Source organism: Heptranchias perlo, chromosome 23 (genome assembly GCF_035084215.1).
Source record: "Heptranchias perlo isolate sHepPer1 chromosome 23, sHepPer1.hap1, whole genome shotgun sequence".
Taxonomy (NCBI): Eukaryota; Metazoa; Chordata; class Chondrichthyes; order Hexanchiformes; family Hexanchidae; genus Heptranchias; species Heptranchias perlo.
Genome location: NC_090347.1, coordinates 11,775,408 through 11,794,592, shown reverse-complemented (window position 1 = coordinate 11,794,592; position 19,185 = coordinate 11,775,408). Strand labels below are relative to the sequence as shown.

The 19,185-nt window shown below is 46.2% G+C and overlaps 1 protein-coding gene across 1 annotated transcript in view; it reads left to right on the top strand.

Moving 5' to 3' along the window:
• The window catches only part of LOC137341448 (dynein axonemal heavy chain 17-like), a 574,489-nt gene that overhangs the window by 357,701 nt on the left and 197,603 nt on the right, over window positions 1–19,185 (top strand). The window contains exons 43-45 of the mRNA XM_068004561.1: window positions 5,364–5,512; window positions 13,523–13,805; window positions 16,490–16,663. Coding sequence (XP_067860662.1) covers window positions 5,364–5,512; window positions 13,523–13,805; window positions 16,490–16,663 — 606 coding nt within the window. The remainder of the gene's footprint in view (window positions 1–5,363; window positions 5,513–13,522; window positions 13,806–16,489; window positions 16,664–19,185) is intronic.

The following is a 19,185-nucleotide window of genomic DNA, read 5'->3' as shown; positions in this document are numbered from 1 at the left end:
TGCTTTCACCCATTTGCATATATTTCAATAAGGTAAATGGCCTTTTGGATTACCGGAAAGTGACTTGTCCATGCCAGTTTCGGAAATGGCCTCTTATCTGAACTTTGTTGTACCATTACCCTGTCTCCTACCTCATACTCCTTTGGGGCAGCATTTTTATCAAAATACATTTTAGCCCGCTGCTGATTTTCTCACTCACAGCAGTGACCTTTTATGCATTTCTCTGATATGCTCGACCAATTGGTTTACCCACTGTTCTGTGGAACCGATTGCTGCATCAGTCCATTCATGGGGGCATAGAATAAGTGTTCAGGTAGTCTCATCTCCATGCCTGTCATTGCCTCAAAGGGTGTTAATCCTATGATTGCCTATATTGAGCCTCTCATGGCGATCATGATTAAGGGCACTTTTAAATCCCAAACAGTTTCATTCACTATCTTCTTTAACATAGTTTTTATTGTCTTATTGGTCCGTTTGACCATTCCTGACACCTATGGTGGTATGGGATGTGGGATTTCTGTTCAATTCCCAGCATTATACAAAGCTTCCTTCATTTCTAGACCCGCAAAAGACACACCATTGTCGTTGTTGATTTGACGTTGCATTCCTCAATTGGAGAAGACCTGGTCAACAAATGCCTTGGCCATGGCTAGGGCAGTGCAGCCATGAGTTGGTATTGCCTCGGCCCATTTACTGAAATATTAACTATATTCAGTCTTCACCCCACTACCTGGGTACAGGGTGCGCTTCACCTAACATGACCTGAACCTGCCTGGATTTTCAGGTTCAGATCATTAGCATTGATCCAATGTCATCCAGACAAAGGTCCAGCCTGGGCAGAGCCTGCCCCAGAATCAGGGTGGAAATGCAGCACAGTGATAATGGCCATTGACTTTAGGGTCTTCTGGCCAAAAATAACATCCAACTGGCCTGTAGTAGAAAACATTTACCTTCCAGTTGCCCACCCAGTGGCACCCAGGCACTGCGGATGCAGATCCTCCAATATGAGAGGGGTGGAGCCTCTGCTTCTTCTAGGTGTCCCTCTAATTAGCCACCATCCTGATGTTCCTAGAAGAAAATGAGACAGATGGCTCCTTACAGCCTTGTTTGAATAGCTGCCTCATTCTTGCAACTACTGCAGATGCAAGCATTCTGCCCATATAGGGGACATCTAGGAAATCCTTGGGCAGCATAAAGGGGGCAGGGAACCAACATCAAGGGTCCTCATTCCTTTTACTTCTCTTTTGTGCCTTGGAACTGACCATTCCCCAAAAACATATGAAAGGAAAATGCTTCTGGGTATTTTCAAAATGATATTGCACACCTGCACTTCAAACTCAGATATTTATTTTGTTTATGTGGAATATCTTTATTTTTTAAGCAAATAAATAATATTCCTTTATGAAACCATATTGTTTTAATCTGCTACCTTGTAGAGAACTGGGCTGCAGCTGGTCAGTCCAATACTCTTGAAATTATGAGACCGGAAAACCACGGTTCTACGACTCATTACCGTTGTAAGTCCAGAGGGAATGTGGTAGAAAGGCTGTAAATTAGGCAGGAACCCCATGTACCCAAATCGCGGTGTTTCTTGCCAGTTTCCAGAGGACATTGTTTGGGATGGGCAGTGCCTCCAAACTGGGCCATTTGGTTCAGAAGGGGCATGGCTGGGAATCCACTCGGAGGCAGGTACACCAAGTAAAACAAAACATACACGCCCCCACCTGGCAGAAGCAGACTACTTAGATCAGGCCTGAGTCATGAACTTAAACCCCTGAAGATTTTGAAAGATTTTCCACTTTTTGTGGTCCCCTTATAAAGGGGGCACAATCAATATGTTTCTAGGAGCCCAAAGCACCCTTCGCCCTATTTTGCGATCTCCGTGTTCAGCATGCACCCAAGACATGAGCCTAGTGGTGTGAACACCTACTGGCATTATTCAGATAAGGTGCCCTCCCCCGACTCCACATTCTGGCGGTTTCAGGAGCGGAAGTCATCGGCAGGCCAATTCCGGCCACTTACACCAGGATCAAATGCCCACGTATTTTTGGGTCCACTTTTTTAGAAGCAACAACCATTTAAATTTTACCCCAAAAGTGGTGAACCATGAGTGGGAATAGCCAGAATAAAAGACATTGGAGTAGATTTTATGCTTGTTTGCGCTAGTAATGTCAGCTATGGGCCAAACCAGCGCAAAAGATCGGGGAATTTTAAACGTGAGTTCTGCCCAAAACACTTACATTAGTGTTTTACACAATTTTTTATGCTGGTTCAAAAATTCAATTTGCCCGGTCAGGCCCCGCCCACAAAACTGGCCATGTCCCGGGTCAAACGTGCAGGATTCCTCCAATTGCGCTTGTTAGAGAAGGCTCTTCAAATTGCACTCATTTTCTTAGGTGCACAGGTACTACTGGCACGTTTTAAAAGTTCTTTCATATCAAAAAATATTTAATTTACTAAGAAATTGACTAGTGTACATAATGAAACTATTAAATGGTTCAGTATAGTTTTTTAAAGTCATTTTCAGTGATTTTCAATCAGGTTACTCATGGGTTGCAAACTGGACACTCTTATTAAAAATGTTTAATTTTGGTAATAAATCCATTTTCAGCTATATTAATAAAACTGCACCACTGTTACCACTCTTAAATACATCAAAGAATACTTTTCAATGGAAAGAAAAAAAAACAACTCCATTCTGTTATGCTGCCTGATTGCGCTGGTTCATGGAAGATTTTACGTTTATGATTATGCAAATGAACTTCAGCGGAAATTGAACTGTAACTTAACCCAGCGCAATTTCGAGCGCATTTTGGGCGCAATTTCCCGATTTTGCCCAAAGGGGAAACTCGACCCCATTGTTCATTATAGGTGTACTCTTCTCTGAACAAAGTTTTTCACTATACATCACCTTCCTCCTCATCAGTTATCTTGTGGGTGAAATTCCTCTTAGCAAAAAAACTCTGTGTAAGCATAAAAGGGGAAATTTGGTTTTATGCTCATCTTGACTTTTTCAATAAAGTTATGCCCGGAAGATTTTGTCCGCTCCCCTTTGGTTCAGAAAACACAGAGGGCCCGATTTTACCAGGGGTGCGGGTTCCCGGCGGGTGGGCCAGCGGGCGAGTTTTCAACGCGCCCGGTGAAATTAGTGGGTTGCCTGCGCGATCGTAGCAGGCAATCCACTAATTGGAGCCACTTACCTGCTCCTCCGGGTTCCGCGCTGCTGATCAGCGCGTCGGGCGGGCTGCGCATGCGCAGTAAGATCTCTCAGCTGGAGGCGCTCTATTTAAAGGAGCAGTCCTCCACTGACAGATGCTGCCACAAACAGCAAAAATTACAGCATGGAGCAGCCCAGGGGGAAGGCTGCTCCCAGTTTAATGATGCCTCACCCCAGGTATCATTTGATGGGGTGAGGAGGAGGGGGAGGACAGACTTCCACCCGGCGGGCGGGAGGAATGCGGCCTGCCTCTGCCACCAAGAAGGCCTGGCTCGAGGTGACAGAGGAGGTCACCAGCGCCACCAACATATCGCCCACCTGCATACAGTGCAGGAGGCGCTCCAATGACCTCAGTAGGTCAGCCACAGTGAGAACACGTAGTCTTTCCCCTACACTCCGTTTGCCACAACACTGCCCCCACCCCACATCTCCTTCGGCACTGCCAACACTACTCTGACACATCACCTCTCATACCTACTCAAACCCCATCCTCATCTTACCTGCACCTACTCACCTCGCCAGTACTCACCCCGCCACTACCGCGCAACCCAATCCTCATACAATCTCATGGCTCTAGTCCATACTCACCCTCTCGTGCATCTCTCTCACGGCCAGCCTCACTCAACCTGCCACCACCTGTGCTGCAGCCACAGGGCATGCATCACATCTGTGCAGGAGGCAGCGTAAGGCAAACGTGTCATGAGCATGAAGGGGATGCACAAGGGTGTTTGAGGGTTTGTCATGGGTGTTACCTATATTGAATATCAGAACAACCCACAGCACACATTATATTGGCACCACTACTGCCATGTCTTCGCGAATCCTGTCTGTTTTGGGCAATAATGCCCGCTCCTGGGTATCACTATGCAGACCCACCACTGATGCTACCCATTGTCACTGCAGAGTGGGTGAGGGTGTATTTGCAGTGCTCTTCTGCGCAGACGACTGAGAGACATCGGCGATGTCCCCGGTTGCACCCTGGAAGGCTGCGGAGGAGAAGTTTGTGAGGGCAGTGGTAACTGTGACAGCGACAGGTAGGAGGATGGTGCATCGGCCAGCCGGGAGCAGCTCGGCATGAAAGAGGCTGCAGATGTCCACGGCTACATGGCGAGTGACTCTGAGCCTCCGTGTGCACTGCTGCTCAGAGAGGTCCAGGAGGCTGAGCCTCGGTCTGTGGAACCTGTGGCGAGGGTAGTGCCCTCTGCGACGCATCTCTCTCTGCGGTAGCCCTCCCTCCTGCTGTACAGGTGGATGTGTCACAGCACTCTGTTGTGGAGCTGCACGTGTCAGAGGTGGACGGCGTGGATGGTGAGGCTGGTGATGCTGTTCGCCCTCCGAGGAGGTCATGACTGCAGCTATGGCGGCCTCCATCCGCAAGATGTACATGTGAGGGGGTCCGCAAGGTAGGTACATGTCTCCGGACCCCGGGGTAAGTGTGCAGGTTGGTGACTTTGACCATCAGGAGGAGGGTGGTGGAGGCCAAACTTTGTCCCAAGTGACAGAGTGGCCTCCTGCAATGGCTGAGGGTCTCCCCCCACCACCTGTCAAATGGACCTTTGCAGCTGCCACAGGCTGACAGCTGCAACACGTCCATTCGACCTGGGAGTGTTTCCCCCAGTGTGTGAAACAGTCCCATGTTTATCCAAAATCACACACAGTCCCTTAATCAGGTCAGTTAATGACCTGAACAAGCAAAGTAAATACACTCAAGTGGCATCCCGCTGGCTTTAATTGCCTGCGGGATTCCCACCAGCGGGGGCTGCGCGCGCACGCCGGCGCGTCAGCGTGGAACCCGGAAGTGGGCGGGATCGAGGCGCGATCCGGTCCCGCTCCTCCATTTCGGGATTTTCAAGGCCCCCCCGCCGAGAACACACCCGAGAGCGGGTGCTAAAATCGGGCCCAGAGTTATCTCTGTTATAAGTGGCAGAGTTACCTGCATTTCATAGGTGCTTAGATGTGAAACTAGAAGGAGCAGATACAGATGTAGCAGTTTTCTCCTACAGGGTCTGCCAATTGTGGGATTTAATCCATTGTGTGTTTATTCAAAGCAAAAATGATTACCATACATTTAATCAGTAATCTATTTTCTCAGTTTCAGACAGATTAAAAATGATTTAATTTGTTTTAATTTGACTTACTTCTTAAGGTGCTAACACTTGCCAGCAATGAACGAATTCCACTGAACCCCACAATGCGTTTGCTGTTTGAAATCAGCCACCTGAGAACCGCCACACCAGCTACAGTGTCCCGAGCAGGAATACTCTACATTAACCCCGCTGATCTTGGATGGAACCCGTAAGATGCATCTTTATTCATTTTTTAAAATCTAAAATGGTCTACAAGTAGTAAAGACAAGAAAGACAAATACAATTTCTATTAAATTTCTAAGAAAAGAAAGTTTCAATCAGAGTGCATGGCATAGAAATCCGATTGTGTTCAGAATCAGGCACACAGGGGGTGGGCCGTGCACTACACGTGCCTGTTGCAATTGTCTCAGGCAGCAGATCGTGCTATATGAGCATTATTATGAGTCAAGCAAGCAGCCAGCGCCACCTGCACTACTCATTGGCTACACGCCTGTCAGGGGGCAAGAAATCGGGCATCCATGAAGCCACTTAAAGGCAGCCAGCACCTCTAAAGGAGGTGCAGACACCAGGGAAACACTTTTGGAAGGTAGAGATATGACTGAAGCAAGCACTGCAAGAGCACCAAGGTTCTCGGATGATGCCATGGAGGCCCTGGTGTAGGCATTAGGCATTGGAGGATCATCCTCTTCACACCAAGGGGCAGGAAGTACTCCAGGCATCAACTCTTCCGACAGTGGGAAGAGATTGCAGTGTATGTGAATGCCAGGAGCCGAGAACCGAGGACATGGCTGCAATGCTGGAAGAAATTCAGTGATCTCGGTAGAGATGTTAAGGTAAGAATACTGGAGAAATTAATGGGAATAAAAGCCGACAAATCCCCTAGACCTGATGGCCTACATCCTAGGGTTCTAAAGAGGTAGCTGCAGATATAGTGGATGCATTGGTTGTGATCTTCCAAAATTCCATAGATTCTAGAACAGTCCCAGTGGATTGGAAGGTAACAAATGTAACACGCTATTCAAGAAAGGAGGGAGAGAAAGAACAGGGAACTACAGGCCAGTTAGCCTGACATCAATCGTCTGGAAAATGCTGGAATCGATTGTTAAGGACGTAGTAACAGGGCATTTCGAAAATCATGATTAGGCAGAGTCAACATAATATGATTTGGCATTACCATCACTGAATCCCCCACCATCAACATCCTGGGGGTCACCATTAACCAGAAACTAAACTGGACCAGCCACATAAATAAAGTGCCTACAAGAGCAGATCAGAAGCTGGGTATTCTGCGGCAAGTGACTCAACTCCTGACTCCCCAAAGCCTTTCCACCACCTAAAAGGCACAAGTCAGGAGTGTGATGGAATACTCTCCACTTGCCTGGATGAGTGCAGCTCCAACAACACTCAAGAAGCTCAACACCATCCAGGACAAAGCAGCCCACTTGATTAGCAGCCCATCCATCACCTTAAACATTCGCTCCCTCCACCACCGGCACACCATGGCTGCGGAGTGTACCATGTACAAGATGCACTGCAGCAACTCACCAAGGCTTCTTCGACAGCAGCTCCCAAACCCGCGACCTCTACCACCAAGAAGGACAAGGGCAGCAGGCGCATGGGAACACCACCACCTGCACGTTCCCCTGACACACCACCCTGACTTGGAAATATGTCGGCGTTCCCTCATTGTCGCTGAGTCAAAATCCTGGAACTCCCTACCTAACAGCACTGTGGGAGAACCTTCATCACACAGACTGCAGCGGTTCAAGAAGGCGGCTCACCACCACCTTCTAAAGGGAATTAGGGATGGGTAATAAATTCTGGCCTTGCCAGCGATGCCCATATCCCATGAATGAATTTTTAAAAAGGTGCCACACAAAAGGTTGATACACAAGATAAGGGCTCATGGGGTTGGGGGTAATATATTAGCATAGATAGAGAATTGCTTAATGGACAGAAAACAGAGAGAAGGAATAAACGGGTCATTTTTAGGTTGGCAGGCTGTAACTAGAGGGGTGCCACAAGGATCGGTGCTGGGACCTCAGCTATTTACAATCTATATTAATGATTTAGATGAAGGGACTGAATGTAATGTATGTCATATTACAAGGCAAATGGTATGTTGGTCTTTATTGTAAGGGGGTTGGAGTAGGGATACGGTAGCATAGTGGTTACGTTACTGGACTAGTAACCTAGAGGCCCGGACTAATGATCTCAGAGTCATGAGTTCAAATCCTGTCTGGGGAATTTAAATTCAAATAATTAAATAAAAATCTGGAATTAAAATACTAGTATCAGTAATGGTGGCCATGAACCCATCTGGTTTACTAATGTCCTATAGGGAAGGAAACCTGTCGTCCTTACCTGGTTTGGCCTACACGTGACTCCAGACCCACAGCAATGTGGTTGATTCTTAATTGCCCTCTGAAATGGCTGAGCAAGCCACTTAGTTGTACAATCTTGCTTAAAAAAAAGTCATAATAAGAATAAATTCGGATGGACCACTGGGCACCAGATATGACAAACGCAAACCAAGCCCAGTCGACCTTGCAAAGTCCTCCTCGCTAACATTTGGGGACTTGTGCCAAAATTGGGAGAGCTGTCCAACAGGCTAGTCAAGCAACAGCCTGACATAGCCATACTCTCAGAATCATATCTTTCAGCCAACGTCCCAGACTCTTCCATCGCCATCCCTGGGTATGTCCTGACCCACCAGAGATGGCGGTACAGTGATATACAGTCAGGAGGGAGTGGCCCTGGGAGTCCTTAACATTAACTCTGCACCCCATAAAATCTCGTGGCATCAGGTCAAACATGGGCAAGGAAACCTGCTGATTACCACCTACTGTCCTCCTCCATGTTGCACACCACTGAGGGTAGCAAGGGCACAGAATGTACTCTGGGTGGGGGACTTCAATGTCCATCACCAAGAGTGGCTCGGTAGCACCACAGCTGGCCGAGTCCTGAAGGACATAGCTTCCAGACTGGGACTGCGGCAGGTGGTGAACAAACCAGCACAAGGGGAAAAACTTATTTGACCTCGTCCTCACGAATCTACCTGTCGCAAATGCATCTGTCCATGACAGTATTGGTAGGAGTGACCACCAGCACAGTCCTCGTGGAGACGCAGTCCCATCTTCACACTGAGGACACTATCCAATGTGTTATGTGGCACTATCACCGTGCTAAATGGGATAAATTCAGAACAGATCCAGCAGCTCAAAACTGGGCAACTACAAGGCGCTGTGAGCCATCTGCAGCAACAGAATTGTATTCCAGCACAAACTGTAACCTCATGGCCTGGCATATTCCTCACTCTACCATTACCAACAAGCCAGGGGATCAACCCTGGTTCAAGGAGGAGTGTAGAAGAGCATGCCAGGAGCAGCACCAGGCGTACCTAAAAAATGAGGTGCCAACCTGGTGAAGCTACAACTCAGGACTACATGCATGCTAAACAGCGGAAGCAACATGCTATAGACAGAGCTAAACGATTCCACAACCAACGGATCAGATCAAAGCTCTGCAGTCCTGCCACATCCAGTCGAGAATGGTGGTGGACAATTAAACAACACCACCTGCACATTCCCCTCCAAGTCACACACCATCCCGACTTGGAAATATTTCATCGTCACTGGGTCAAAATCCTGCATCTCCCTTCCTAACAGCACTGTGGGAGAACCTACACCACACGGACTGCAGCAGTTCAAGAAGGCGGCTCATCACCACCTGCTCAAGGGCAATTAGGGATGGGCAATAAATGCCGGCCTCGCCAGCGACGCCCACATCCCATGAACGAATAAAAAAAAATTAAACAACTAACAGAAGGAGGGGGCTCTGTAAACATCCTCATCCTCAATGATGGCGGAGTCCAGCACGTGAGTGCAAAAGACAAGACTGAAGCGTTTGCAACCATCTTCAGCCAGAAGTGCCGAGTGGATGATCCATCTCGGCCTCCTCCCGATATCCCCACCATCACAGAAGCCAGTCTTCAGCCAATTCGATTCACGCCAGGTGATATCAAGGAACGGCTGAGTGCTGGATAAAGCAAAGGCTTTGAGCCTCGACAACATCCCGGCTGTAGTACTGAAGACTTGTGCTCCAGAACTAGCTGCGCCTGTAGCCAAGCTGTTCCAGTACAGCTACAACACTGACATCTACCCGACAATGTGGAAAATTGCCCAGGTATGTCCTGTCCACAAAAAGCAGGACAAATCCAATCCGGCCAATTACCGCCCCATCAGTCTACTCTCAATCATCAGCAAAGTGATGGAAGGTGTCGTTGACAGTGCTGTCAAGCAGCACTTACTCACCAATAACCTGCTCACCGATGCTCAGTTTGGGTTCCGCCAGGACCATTCGGCTCCAGACCTCATTACAGCCTTGGACCAAACATGGACAAAAGAGCTGAATTCCAGAGGTGAGGTGAGAGTGACTGCCCGTGACATCAAGGCAGCATTTGACCGAGTGTGGCACCAAGGAGCCCGAGTAAAATTGAAGTCAATAGGAATCAGGGGGAAAACTCTCCAGTGGCTGGAGTCAAACCTAGCACAAAGGAAGATGATAGTGGTTGTTGGAGGCCAATCATCTCAGCCTCAGGACATTGCTGCAGGAGTTCTTCAGGGCAGTGTCCTAGGCCCAACCATCTTCAGCTGCTTCATCAATGACCTTCCCTCCATCATAAGATCAGAAATGGGCATGTTCACTGATGATTGCACAGTGTTCAGTTCCATTCGCAACCCCTCAGATAATGTAGCTGTCCGTGCCTGCATGCAGCAAGACCTGGACAACATCCAGGCTTGGGCTGATAAGTGGCAAGTAACATTCGCGCCAGACAAGTGCCAGGCAATGACCATCTCCAACAAGAAAGAGTCTAATCACCTCCCCTTGACATTCAACGGCATTACCATCACCGAATCCCCCACAATCAACATCCTGGGGGTCACCATTGACCAGAAACTTAACTGGACCAGCCATATAAATACTGTGGCTACAAGAGCAGGTCAGAGGCTGGGTATTCTGCGGCGAGTGACTCACCTCCTGACTCCCCAAAGCCTTTCCACCATCTACACGGCACAAGTCAGGAGCGTGATGGAATACTCTCCATTTGACTGGATGAGTGCACTCCAACAACACTCAAGAAGCTTGACACCATCCTGGTCAAAGCATCCCGCTTGATTGGCACCCCATCCTCCACCCTAAACATTCACTTCCTTCACCACCGGCGCACTGTGGCTGCAGTATGTACCATCCACAGGATGCACTGCAGCAACTTGCTAAGGCTTCTTTGACAGCAGCTCCCAAACCCACGACCTCTACCACCTTGAAGGAGAAGAGCAGCAGGCACATGGGAACAACACCACCTGCACGTTGCCCTCCAAGTCACGCACCATCCCAACTTGGAAATATATCGTCGTTCCTTCATCGTTGCTGGGTCAATATCCTGGAACTCCCTTCCTAACAGCACTGTGGGAGAACCTTCACCACACGGACTGCAATGGTTCAAGAAGGCGGCTCACCACCACCACCTCAAGGACAATTAGAGATCGGTAATAAATGCTGGCCTCGCCAGCGACGCCCACATCCCATGAACAAATTAAAAAAAAAGTAGAAGAGCAAGGAAGTCTGGCTGCATTGTACAGGGCTTTGGTGAGACCACACCTGGAGTACTGTTACAGTTTTGGTCTCTTTACCTAAGGAAGGATGTACTTGCCTTAGAGGCGGTGCAACGAGGATTTGCTAGATTGATTGCTGGGTTGAGAGGGTTGTCCTATGAGGAGAGATTGAGTAGAATGAGCCTATACTTGCTGGAGTTTAGAAGAATGAGAGGTGATCTCATTGAAACATATAAGATTCTGAGAGGGCTTGACAGGGTAAATGCTGGGAGACTGCTTCCCCTAGCTGGAGAGTCTAGAATTGGGGGGCATAGTCCCAGGATAAGGGGTCAGCCGTTCAGAACTGAGATGAGGAGAAATTTTTTCACTCAAAGGGTTATGAATATTTGGTATTCTCTACCCAAGGGCTGTGGATGCTCAGTTGTTGAGTATATTCAAGACTGAGATCGATATATTTTTAAACTCTAAGTGATATAGGGATCAGGCAGGAATGTGGAGTTGAGGTCGAAGATCAGCCATAATCTTATTGAATGATGGAGCAGGCTCAAGGGGCCGTATGGCCTACTCCTGCTCTCATAGGAGCAATAGGATAGGGAAAGGAGCATGCAAGACTGGCACTAATGGCTGGCATAAGGATGATTTGTAATTATTTCTGTTGACAATTAGATAGAGATGTAATTGAGTTGATAAATTTGTTTTTTGTTCTGGATTTGGTATTTGTGTTTAGTTTTGTAATGAAGTAAAGGCAAGACCCATAAATCTGAACTGAAGCAAGGCAATCGGATGGTGGTTGTAAGGAAAGTGGTAAGTATCGTGGGACTGTTGGTATATTGGGGATGGGAGGGTTGATTTAGGTGAAAAGGTCCTTAATGAGCTGGTCTCTGAGAACTCTGACATGTAGGTTGCTGCCTCTCTTGCTCCTCTTTCTGCTCCTGCTCCTCCCCCTCTTCCTGCTCCTGCTCCTCATCCTGCACATGTTCCTGCCCAGGGGGTGGTAAAGGCTCGTCCCTCATGATGGTGAAGTTGTGCATCATATAACAGATGACCACAAAAATTGGTACTCGCTCAGGGGTGTACTGCAAACCTCCTCTGGAACAGTCCAGGCAGCGGAAGCATTCCTTGAGCATGGCGATTGTTTGCTCGATGATGTTTCTTGTGGCAGCTTGGCTCTTGTTGTAGGACTGCTCTGCAGCTGTGCACAGGTTCCTGACAGGAGTCATGAGCCACGTTTGGAGGGGATTGTCACCTAATAGCCAACCTGTGACTTGCTGGCCTGGCTGGAATAAAGGTGGCACAGAGGACTGGCACAGGATGAAAGAGTCATGACGGTTGCCAGGATAGCAGGCAGAGACCTGCATGATGTGTTCCTGTGATCATAAACCAGCTGTACATTGAGGGAGTGGAATCCCTTTCAATTGATAAAGATGTCAGGCTGGTGATAGGGAGCTCGCAGGGCAATGTGTGTGCAGTCTATGGCGCCTTGCACCTTCAGGGAAGCCAGCAATACGAGCGAACCCTAGTGCTCTCTCGTTCTGCTTCGCTCTGTTCATAGGGAAAGCAATGTAGGTGTTTCTCCTGGCGTAGAGAGCCTTGATAACCTCCCTAATACATCGGTGTATTGCAAATTGTGAAATGTCGCTGGTGTCACTTGTTGCAGCCTGAAAGGAGCTCGTGGCATAAAAGTTGAGGGCCATAGTGACCTTGACAACCGCAGGCACTGCTGTCCATGCCCTGGTTTGAGGCTGCAGTTGTGGCTGTAGTAGGTGACATACTCAGGGACAGCCTCCTTGGTGAAGCAAAGGTCCCTGAAACATTGCTCTTGAGTAAAGTTAATGTAGGAAAAGTGCACCCTGAATACCCGCTGTGGATATGGCCTCCTTTGAGTGTACTCCTCCTCCTCCCTCTTCTGGCAGCTGTTTTTCTTACACCTCCCCCTTGTCCTCAGCCCTATCAGACCAGCCCTACCGCACCGATGGCTGCTGCTAAACTATCTGTGAGGCAGCCAAAAAAAGTGCAACACCTGCAAAATCTTACTCTGTCTATACAATGTGAACTTTCCAGAGTGATAAAATACACCAAAAAATGCCCAAAAGTTAACCAGCAGTCTGAAATGAAAAATGGACCTTGTAACTACTGCAAGATCCTTTTAAATATCGCTGGTAAGGAAGTCTTCCTGCGATTAGCGCCATGTCGTGCTGTACGATTTCAGCATGTGGTGAGTGAAGCACTGGGGCATTCTAAAAATGAAAGCGGGTCCTGCAAGAAGCGCAGGATGTTAATTTAAATATATTCTGCCCTTTAATTAATTCCAACACGCGCTTTTGACACTAGCGCATCCACCTTATTCAATATGGAAAGCGGCGCATTTCTGCCTGGAAATGTTTGCAGGCTTCCTGCCCACCATATTGGGACCACAGTAGGCCGGTTAGTGCCAGGAAAACAAGTGCTGCACGATCGAATTTCTTGGCCCATATCTGCCAAAATTTAAGGAAAACTGTGAAAGCTACAAATACACATGGGAAAAGTCAATCTCAAGAAATGTTTACTTGATGCCCTTTGTGTGCTGCATCATGAAATAAATCATAATCTCTTTTGTTCTTTAGTGTGGTAACTAGCTGGATTGAAAGCCGTGAGGTACAGTCAGAAAAGGCAAATCTCCTGATATTGTTTGATAAATATTTACCTACCTGCCTTGAAAAGGTGCGTACTGGATTTAAAAAGATTACTCCAATTCCAGAGATCACCATGGTGCAGACAGTTCTCCAATTGATGGAATGTCTTCTAACCCCGGTCAATGCACCCGCTGATTCTCCCAAGGAACTCTATGAACTGTATTTTGTGTTTGCTTGCGTTTGGGGTTTTGGAGGCTCTATGTTCCAAGATCAGGTAAGACCTGGGCATATTTTAGGTTGTAGCCAAGTTTCAGGCCAAGTTTGTGTGATTTGTTTTTAATTTTAGTATATTCAATATGAATCAGTTTGGTTCTGCATGTATTTTTTTGTTAAAATGTTGAAGCCATTACACTCAGACCTTAACATTACAAACTTATGGAGACTAGCTGAATACTTCTTTTCAAGGATTTAGCTTACAAGGGATGAGCACCGAGCCCATGTTCTGAAGCTTAATTTGTATGTTCAGAAAAATCATAATCTTGACTTGGTTTGGATATGGGATGGCCTGTTCTTTTAATGAATGTTCCATTAGAGGAATGGTTTGCCAGCTATGCTTCCTTTTGTAATAGCCAATCTGATTCTTTTTAAGTTCAACCAAAAGTTTCTCTTCAGGTTTGGTTTTGGAAGTTGGTGGCTGGAAAATCAAAAGAGAAAATTTTCTTTTGTGTAATAAGTGTGGTGAAATCTAAAAGAGAAAGTGTTTGATCTTCCTCACTGTATTATTTTGTATTATTTTTACAGGTGGTTCAACCTCAAAGAATAAGTTCATTTGAGTGTTTCAAAGGTTCATCCTTTGGCTATTCTTTGGTTCATCTAAAGACCCATTGTCCCTCCCATTCTGTGCAATGCCACCCAAAAATGTGAACAAATTACCTCTGGGACATTCCTATGCTTAAAGCCAAAGTACTGCTCTGGTTTACGTTAAATGGAGAATTGAGCATGAGCAGGGAGAACTTGCAAAATGGCCACCCCCTCTTGATGCATTGGTGGAGCCATAATCCATTTAGGCTCACTCAGCTAGTAAGAAGGCATCGGGGCTGCAAGCTACACAAAACCTCCTGCAACATCAGTCACAAATTGAGCAACATTATGTATTGGCTTGCACATCAAAGGCGAGGGTTTCAGGCAGCTTCAAACCCTACATAACATCATGTATGATCACATTTATATCATCCCATCCTTCAGATTTGGAAGCTGAGCTGTTGCCAATCAACATTCACACCAGAGGAGTAACAGTAAATTTCCATTCCTAACTGCCACTAAGTTGATTGCATCTCCTCCACCACCTCAGCTCTTAAAATGTATTTGATTCAGATTGATTTAAACATTGAGTCTCCCACTGGGGATGTGCATCCCAAGAAACAGCAGTATTTCCTTCTAATTTCTTGTTGTTTGGAGCTGTATTTCACTGGTTTTGTATCTTTACCATTTACTATTCAATTGTTTTGCTTTAGTTTACACTGGTTACCCTTTTGTCATTGTTACTGAACTGCACTTGTTGATATGCTTGTTGGCACAAGACCTGAAGGTGTCCCTCAAGATGAAGCTAGAGGGCTAATTCACCACTCGGCTCTCAGTCCTCCCAGTCGCACCTGCATTGATTTTGTAGCATCCCTCCCCCACTGGATTCAGTGGGGTTGGCTCATTTAACTATTTTGAATATGCTCTCTGCATGATTTTTATGTGCACATGGAGTGCTGAATCAAGGAGAGGGGTAAAGAGCTGCTGCACTTAAGGCAAGGCACAACTTTTCTTTTGAGGAGGTTGACTGCTGATACTGAAAATAACTGGATGAACTCCCCTTAGATGCTACCTGAACGGAGTCTGAAGGATCTGCTGGACGAGTTGGTAATAAGGAAATTTAGCATCTTTGGGGCTCAAGGGAATTCTCTTAATAAAGCTGATGTGCAGACGATATGGCGAGGAGGTGACAAACAGAGTGAATGAGGTCTCTCGTTTTCATTGGTCATGGGAGCAAATACATAAAACGTTCTCATGGTTGAGGAAGAGCATTAAGGTAATCTTCAATAAATGATGAACACTAAGAAGAAAGGAATGTCTATATTTTAAAGCAATCAGTCTGGAAAGGAATATCTAACTATGCTTTCACAAAACAGTGAGCCTATGGCTTGTTGCCACATCAGCAAAGCAGTTTGAATGGGACTAGCGTCAACCCCCAAATTTTACAGTCCCTCACTACTATCTCAGTGAAGCTGCAGTTCCAACTAATTGGCAGATGAAGACTTCTTTTTACACAATTAATTGTTGCAAGGTTTCTCAACCACTTACTATGGCTTCTCAAACTTAGTTACATGCTCTCTACTCTTCATTTTGAGAACCAAAATTGTTTTGAGAAATGTAATGTCCAGAGGGATTTGAATTCACAATGTTCAATGCCCTACATTGTGGAATCAATTAGCATTAATTAAAATCATTTTGTGGAGTCCAAAGTGGCCAGCACACGTCTGTAGTGTGGCCTCCAATACTGGCAAAATTTTGACTCTCGTGGATTCAGGAGTTCAGTGCCAAGTGCACTGAGGCCTACCTTCCCAAGGTAGGAAATGTCACCTGATCTTCTTAAAAAGACTATGTTCCTTGTGACTTCTGTGTAGGAAGACAGGAATTCCTAAATGTATTGGAGGTTGAACTTAATTCAAAGAATGAGGAAATCTTTATCTATGTTGCCTATATTATTCAAACTCTGAGAACTGCTTCACAGTTCTATCTACTATTCCTATCTGCTATATATGTGATTTAAAACTTATTGGGAAAGTATAATTAATTTCACTTGCCTGGTAAATGCTCAAACTTCTAATATTGAATAGCCCGAGTAATCGGCATGTTTACTGGGAGCCATAAAAATATACATTCTTTTGAAATGTACATTATTTCTTACAGCTGGTGGATTATCGTGTAGAATTCAGCAAATGGTGGGTGAATGAATTTAAATCTGTCAAGTTCCCATCCCAAGGGACTGTCTTTGACTACTACATTGATTCAGAAACAAAAAGATTTATGTCTTGGTCAGAAAAGGTGCCCCCTTTTGAATTGGATTCTGATTCTCCACTCCAGGTACTGAATTGAAAAATATATATTTTTATTAGTAATTCTTTAATCTCTTCCTTAGTGTTCCTCCTACAGCTTTGTGTGCAAATGCCCCCTGTGATGCAGTACTGAGTCACACAGAGCATAAAGATGCAGGTTTTAATCCATCATCTATGTTAGCTGATCTTCGCCAAGACTGTGGTGAGGATGCTACAGTTAGGCTCAGTGGGGCCTAAATTCATTAGTGCCCGAAACCAGGCGCAATTCTGTTGTGCCAGAACACAAAGGCCTGAGGACAATCTTAAGTTTTTTGTCGGGCTTCTTTGCAATAAATCTAATGAACTGCAAGCACCAATCGGGCGTCCTGACCCAGCTCGCCAGTCCGGCCCCTTCCATTTTTGACCAGCTTGTCTAGGGAGAGAGGGGGAATGAGCGCAGGCCACCAGTGGCCGCAGTATTAATATGCAGGCAAGAGGATCAATCCTGCTCCTTCTGGATCCACATTAGGGTAAGTTAAAAGCACTTTCCTGCCAGCTTCTTCAGAGAACTGCAGCGGTCCCATTAGGCTGCTGTAGAGCCTGAAAAACTAGTTGGAGCTTGTGCAATATGGAAATGAGGCCTGTGCTCCTTTAAGGTGTACACCAGGGCCTGCTAAATTTGGCATCGTTGGGCCCGTTTTATGCCTCTAAAACGGGTGCAACGATGTTGAATTTATGCTCCAGTACCTCTGAACCAGGAGGAGAAAATTCAGTTAGATTTGCTGCTTCCAGTTGCTGTTCGATGACTGATGCACATGTGTGGATGTCAGGGGAGAATAGGATCAGACAAAAAGCAAAATACTACAGATGCTGGAAATCCGAAAACAAAAAGAAGAAAAGCTGGTAATAATCAGCAGGTCAGGCAGTATCTGTGAAGAAACAGAAGTCAACATTTCAGGTCTTAAACACTTCCTCAGGAATGAAAAATATTCAAATGAACAATATTTTAAAAGAAACACTTACAATGGAAAGGGGTAGGGAAAAAAGCATAGGGAAAGAAATAGAATGACTTGTGAAGTGCTTGGATGGAGAACAGGAGATGTTTAAATAGCATAAGTGATATCAGCAGGAGAGAAAAGGAGGCATAAAAGGAAAAGAGAAGACATATATGAGATACAAAGAGTGTGTGAATAGCTAAAGGGGGACAGGTAAAAAGGGAAACTAGGTGGAGCAGGCTATAGTTACCTGGGAGTCTGGTGCAAGGAAAAAAAGCAGGACGACACCAAGGGTGCAGACCACCCCACCAGTAGAGAATAGGATCAGACTTGTCAATGATTGCCTCACTCCCCTGCCTCCAACATCTAATGCTTATTATCCAGGCTTACACAGGAGGTACTAGAGGATGGCCAATGCCCACGAAACTAAACTCCAGCATGAACTGCTGCCCTTAAGAAATGAGATGTAAGAGTGGAAAATTTTGGGATGGAATAAACACCACAACAACAACTTGCATTTATATAGTGCTTTTAAGACGCAAAACATCCCAAGATGCTTTACAAAGGAATAATAAGGGAAACAGACTCTGAGCCGTGGGAGGTGGTTAATGGCATGGTCGAGAAGATGGGTTTTGAGGAGGCTTCTAAAAAATGTCAGGTAAGTAAAGAGGCAGAGTGATTTAGGGTGGTAGTTCCAAAGAGTAGGGCGAAAGTGATTGAAAGTTGTGCTACCAAATGTGGAGCAAGGGGCAAGGATGCATAGCAGATCAGCGTTCATAGTATCATAGTAGGTACAGCACAGGAGGAGGCCATTCAGTATGGATTATGAAGATCAGCTTAGGGTCTGACATGATGCTGAGGTTGTGCATATTTTTGTTCAGTCTAATCGAGTGGCCAGAGAGGGTTTTGCATCATTGGCAGCGGTGTGGAGTCTATGGCCAGTGCTGGAAACTATAGCTTCAGTCCTGCTGATGTTCAGCTGAAAGGATTTGCAACTCAGTCTGATAGCTTGACCCTTCATGACCATTTTCAGGCAAAGCGGTGGAAAGGTAGAGCTGGGTGTCGTCAGTATGCATAAGGAAACTGACCCTGTGCCTGTGAATGATGTTTCCAGGGGGCAGTATATAGTTAAGAAAGAGGAGGGGCCAAGGATGGACCCTTAGGGGACTATAGAGGTGATGGTGTAGAGGAAGGATACGCCATCGTTGGAGATGCATATGCTACATCCAGACAGGTAGAAATGGAACCATGCAAGGAGAGTTGAGGAGGGCAAAGTGTAATAATGCACCATGTTCACTTTCACAGAGAATATCATTCATGACTTTGACTAAGGCCATTTCCATGCTGTGAGATGAGCAGAAACCAGACTGGAAAGATTCAAACAGGAAACAAATACACACTCGAGAAACTTAGAGGGAAAAGGGAGGTTAGAGATAGGAACATAGGAACAGGCGTAGGCCATTCAGCCTCTCAAGCCTGATCACCCCATCAGAAAGTCTCCAGGAATGGGTCTTGTTCCTAGGGCAGTTGGAGTTAATTGGTTGAGTTTGTCCATAAGGGGAGGGATATTCAGATC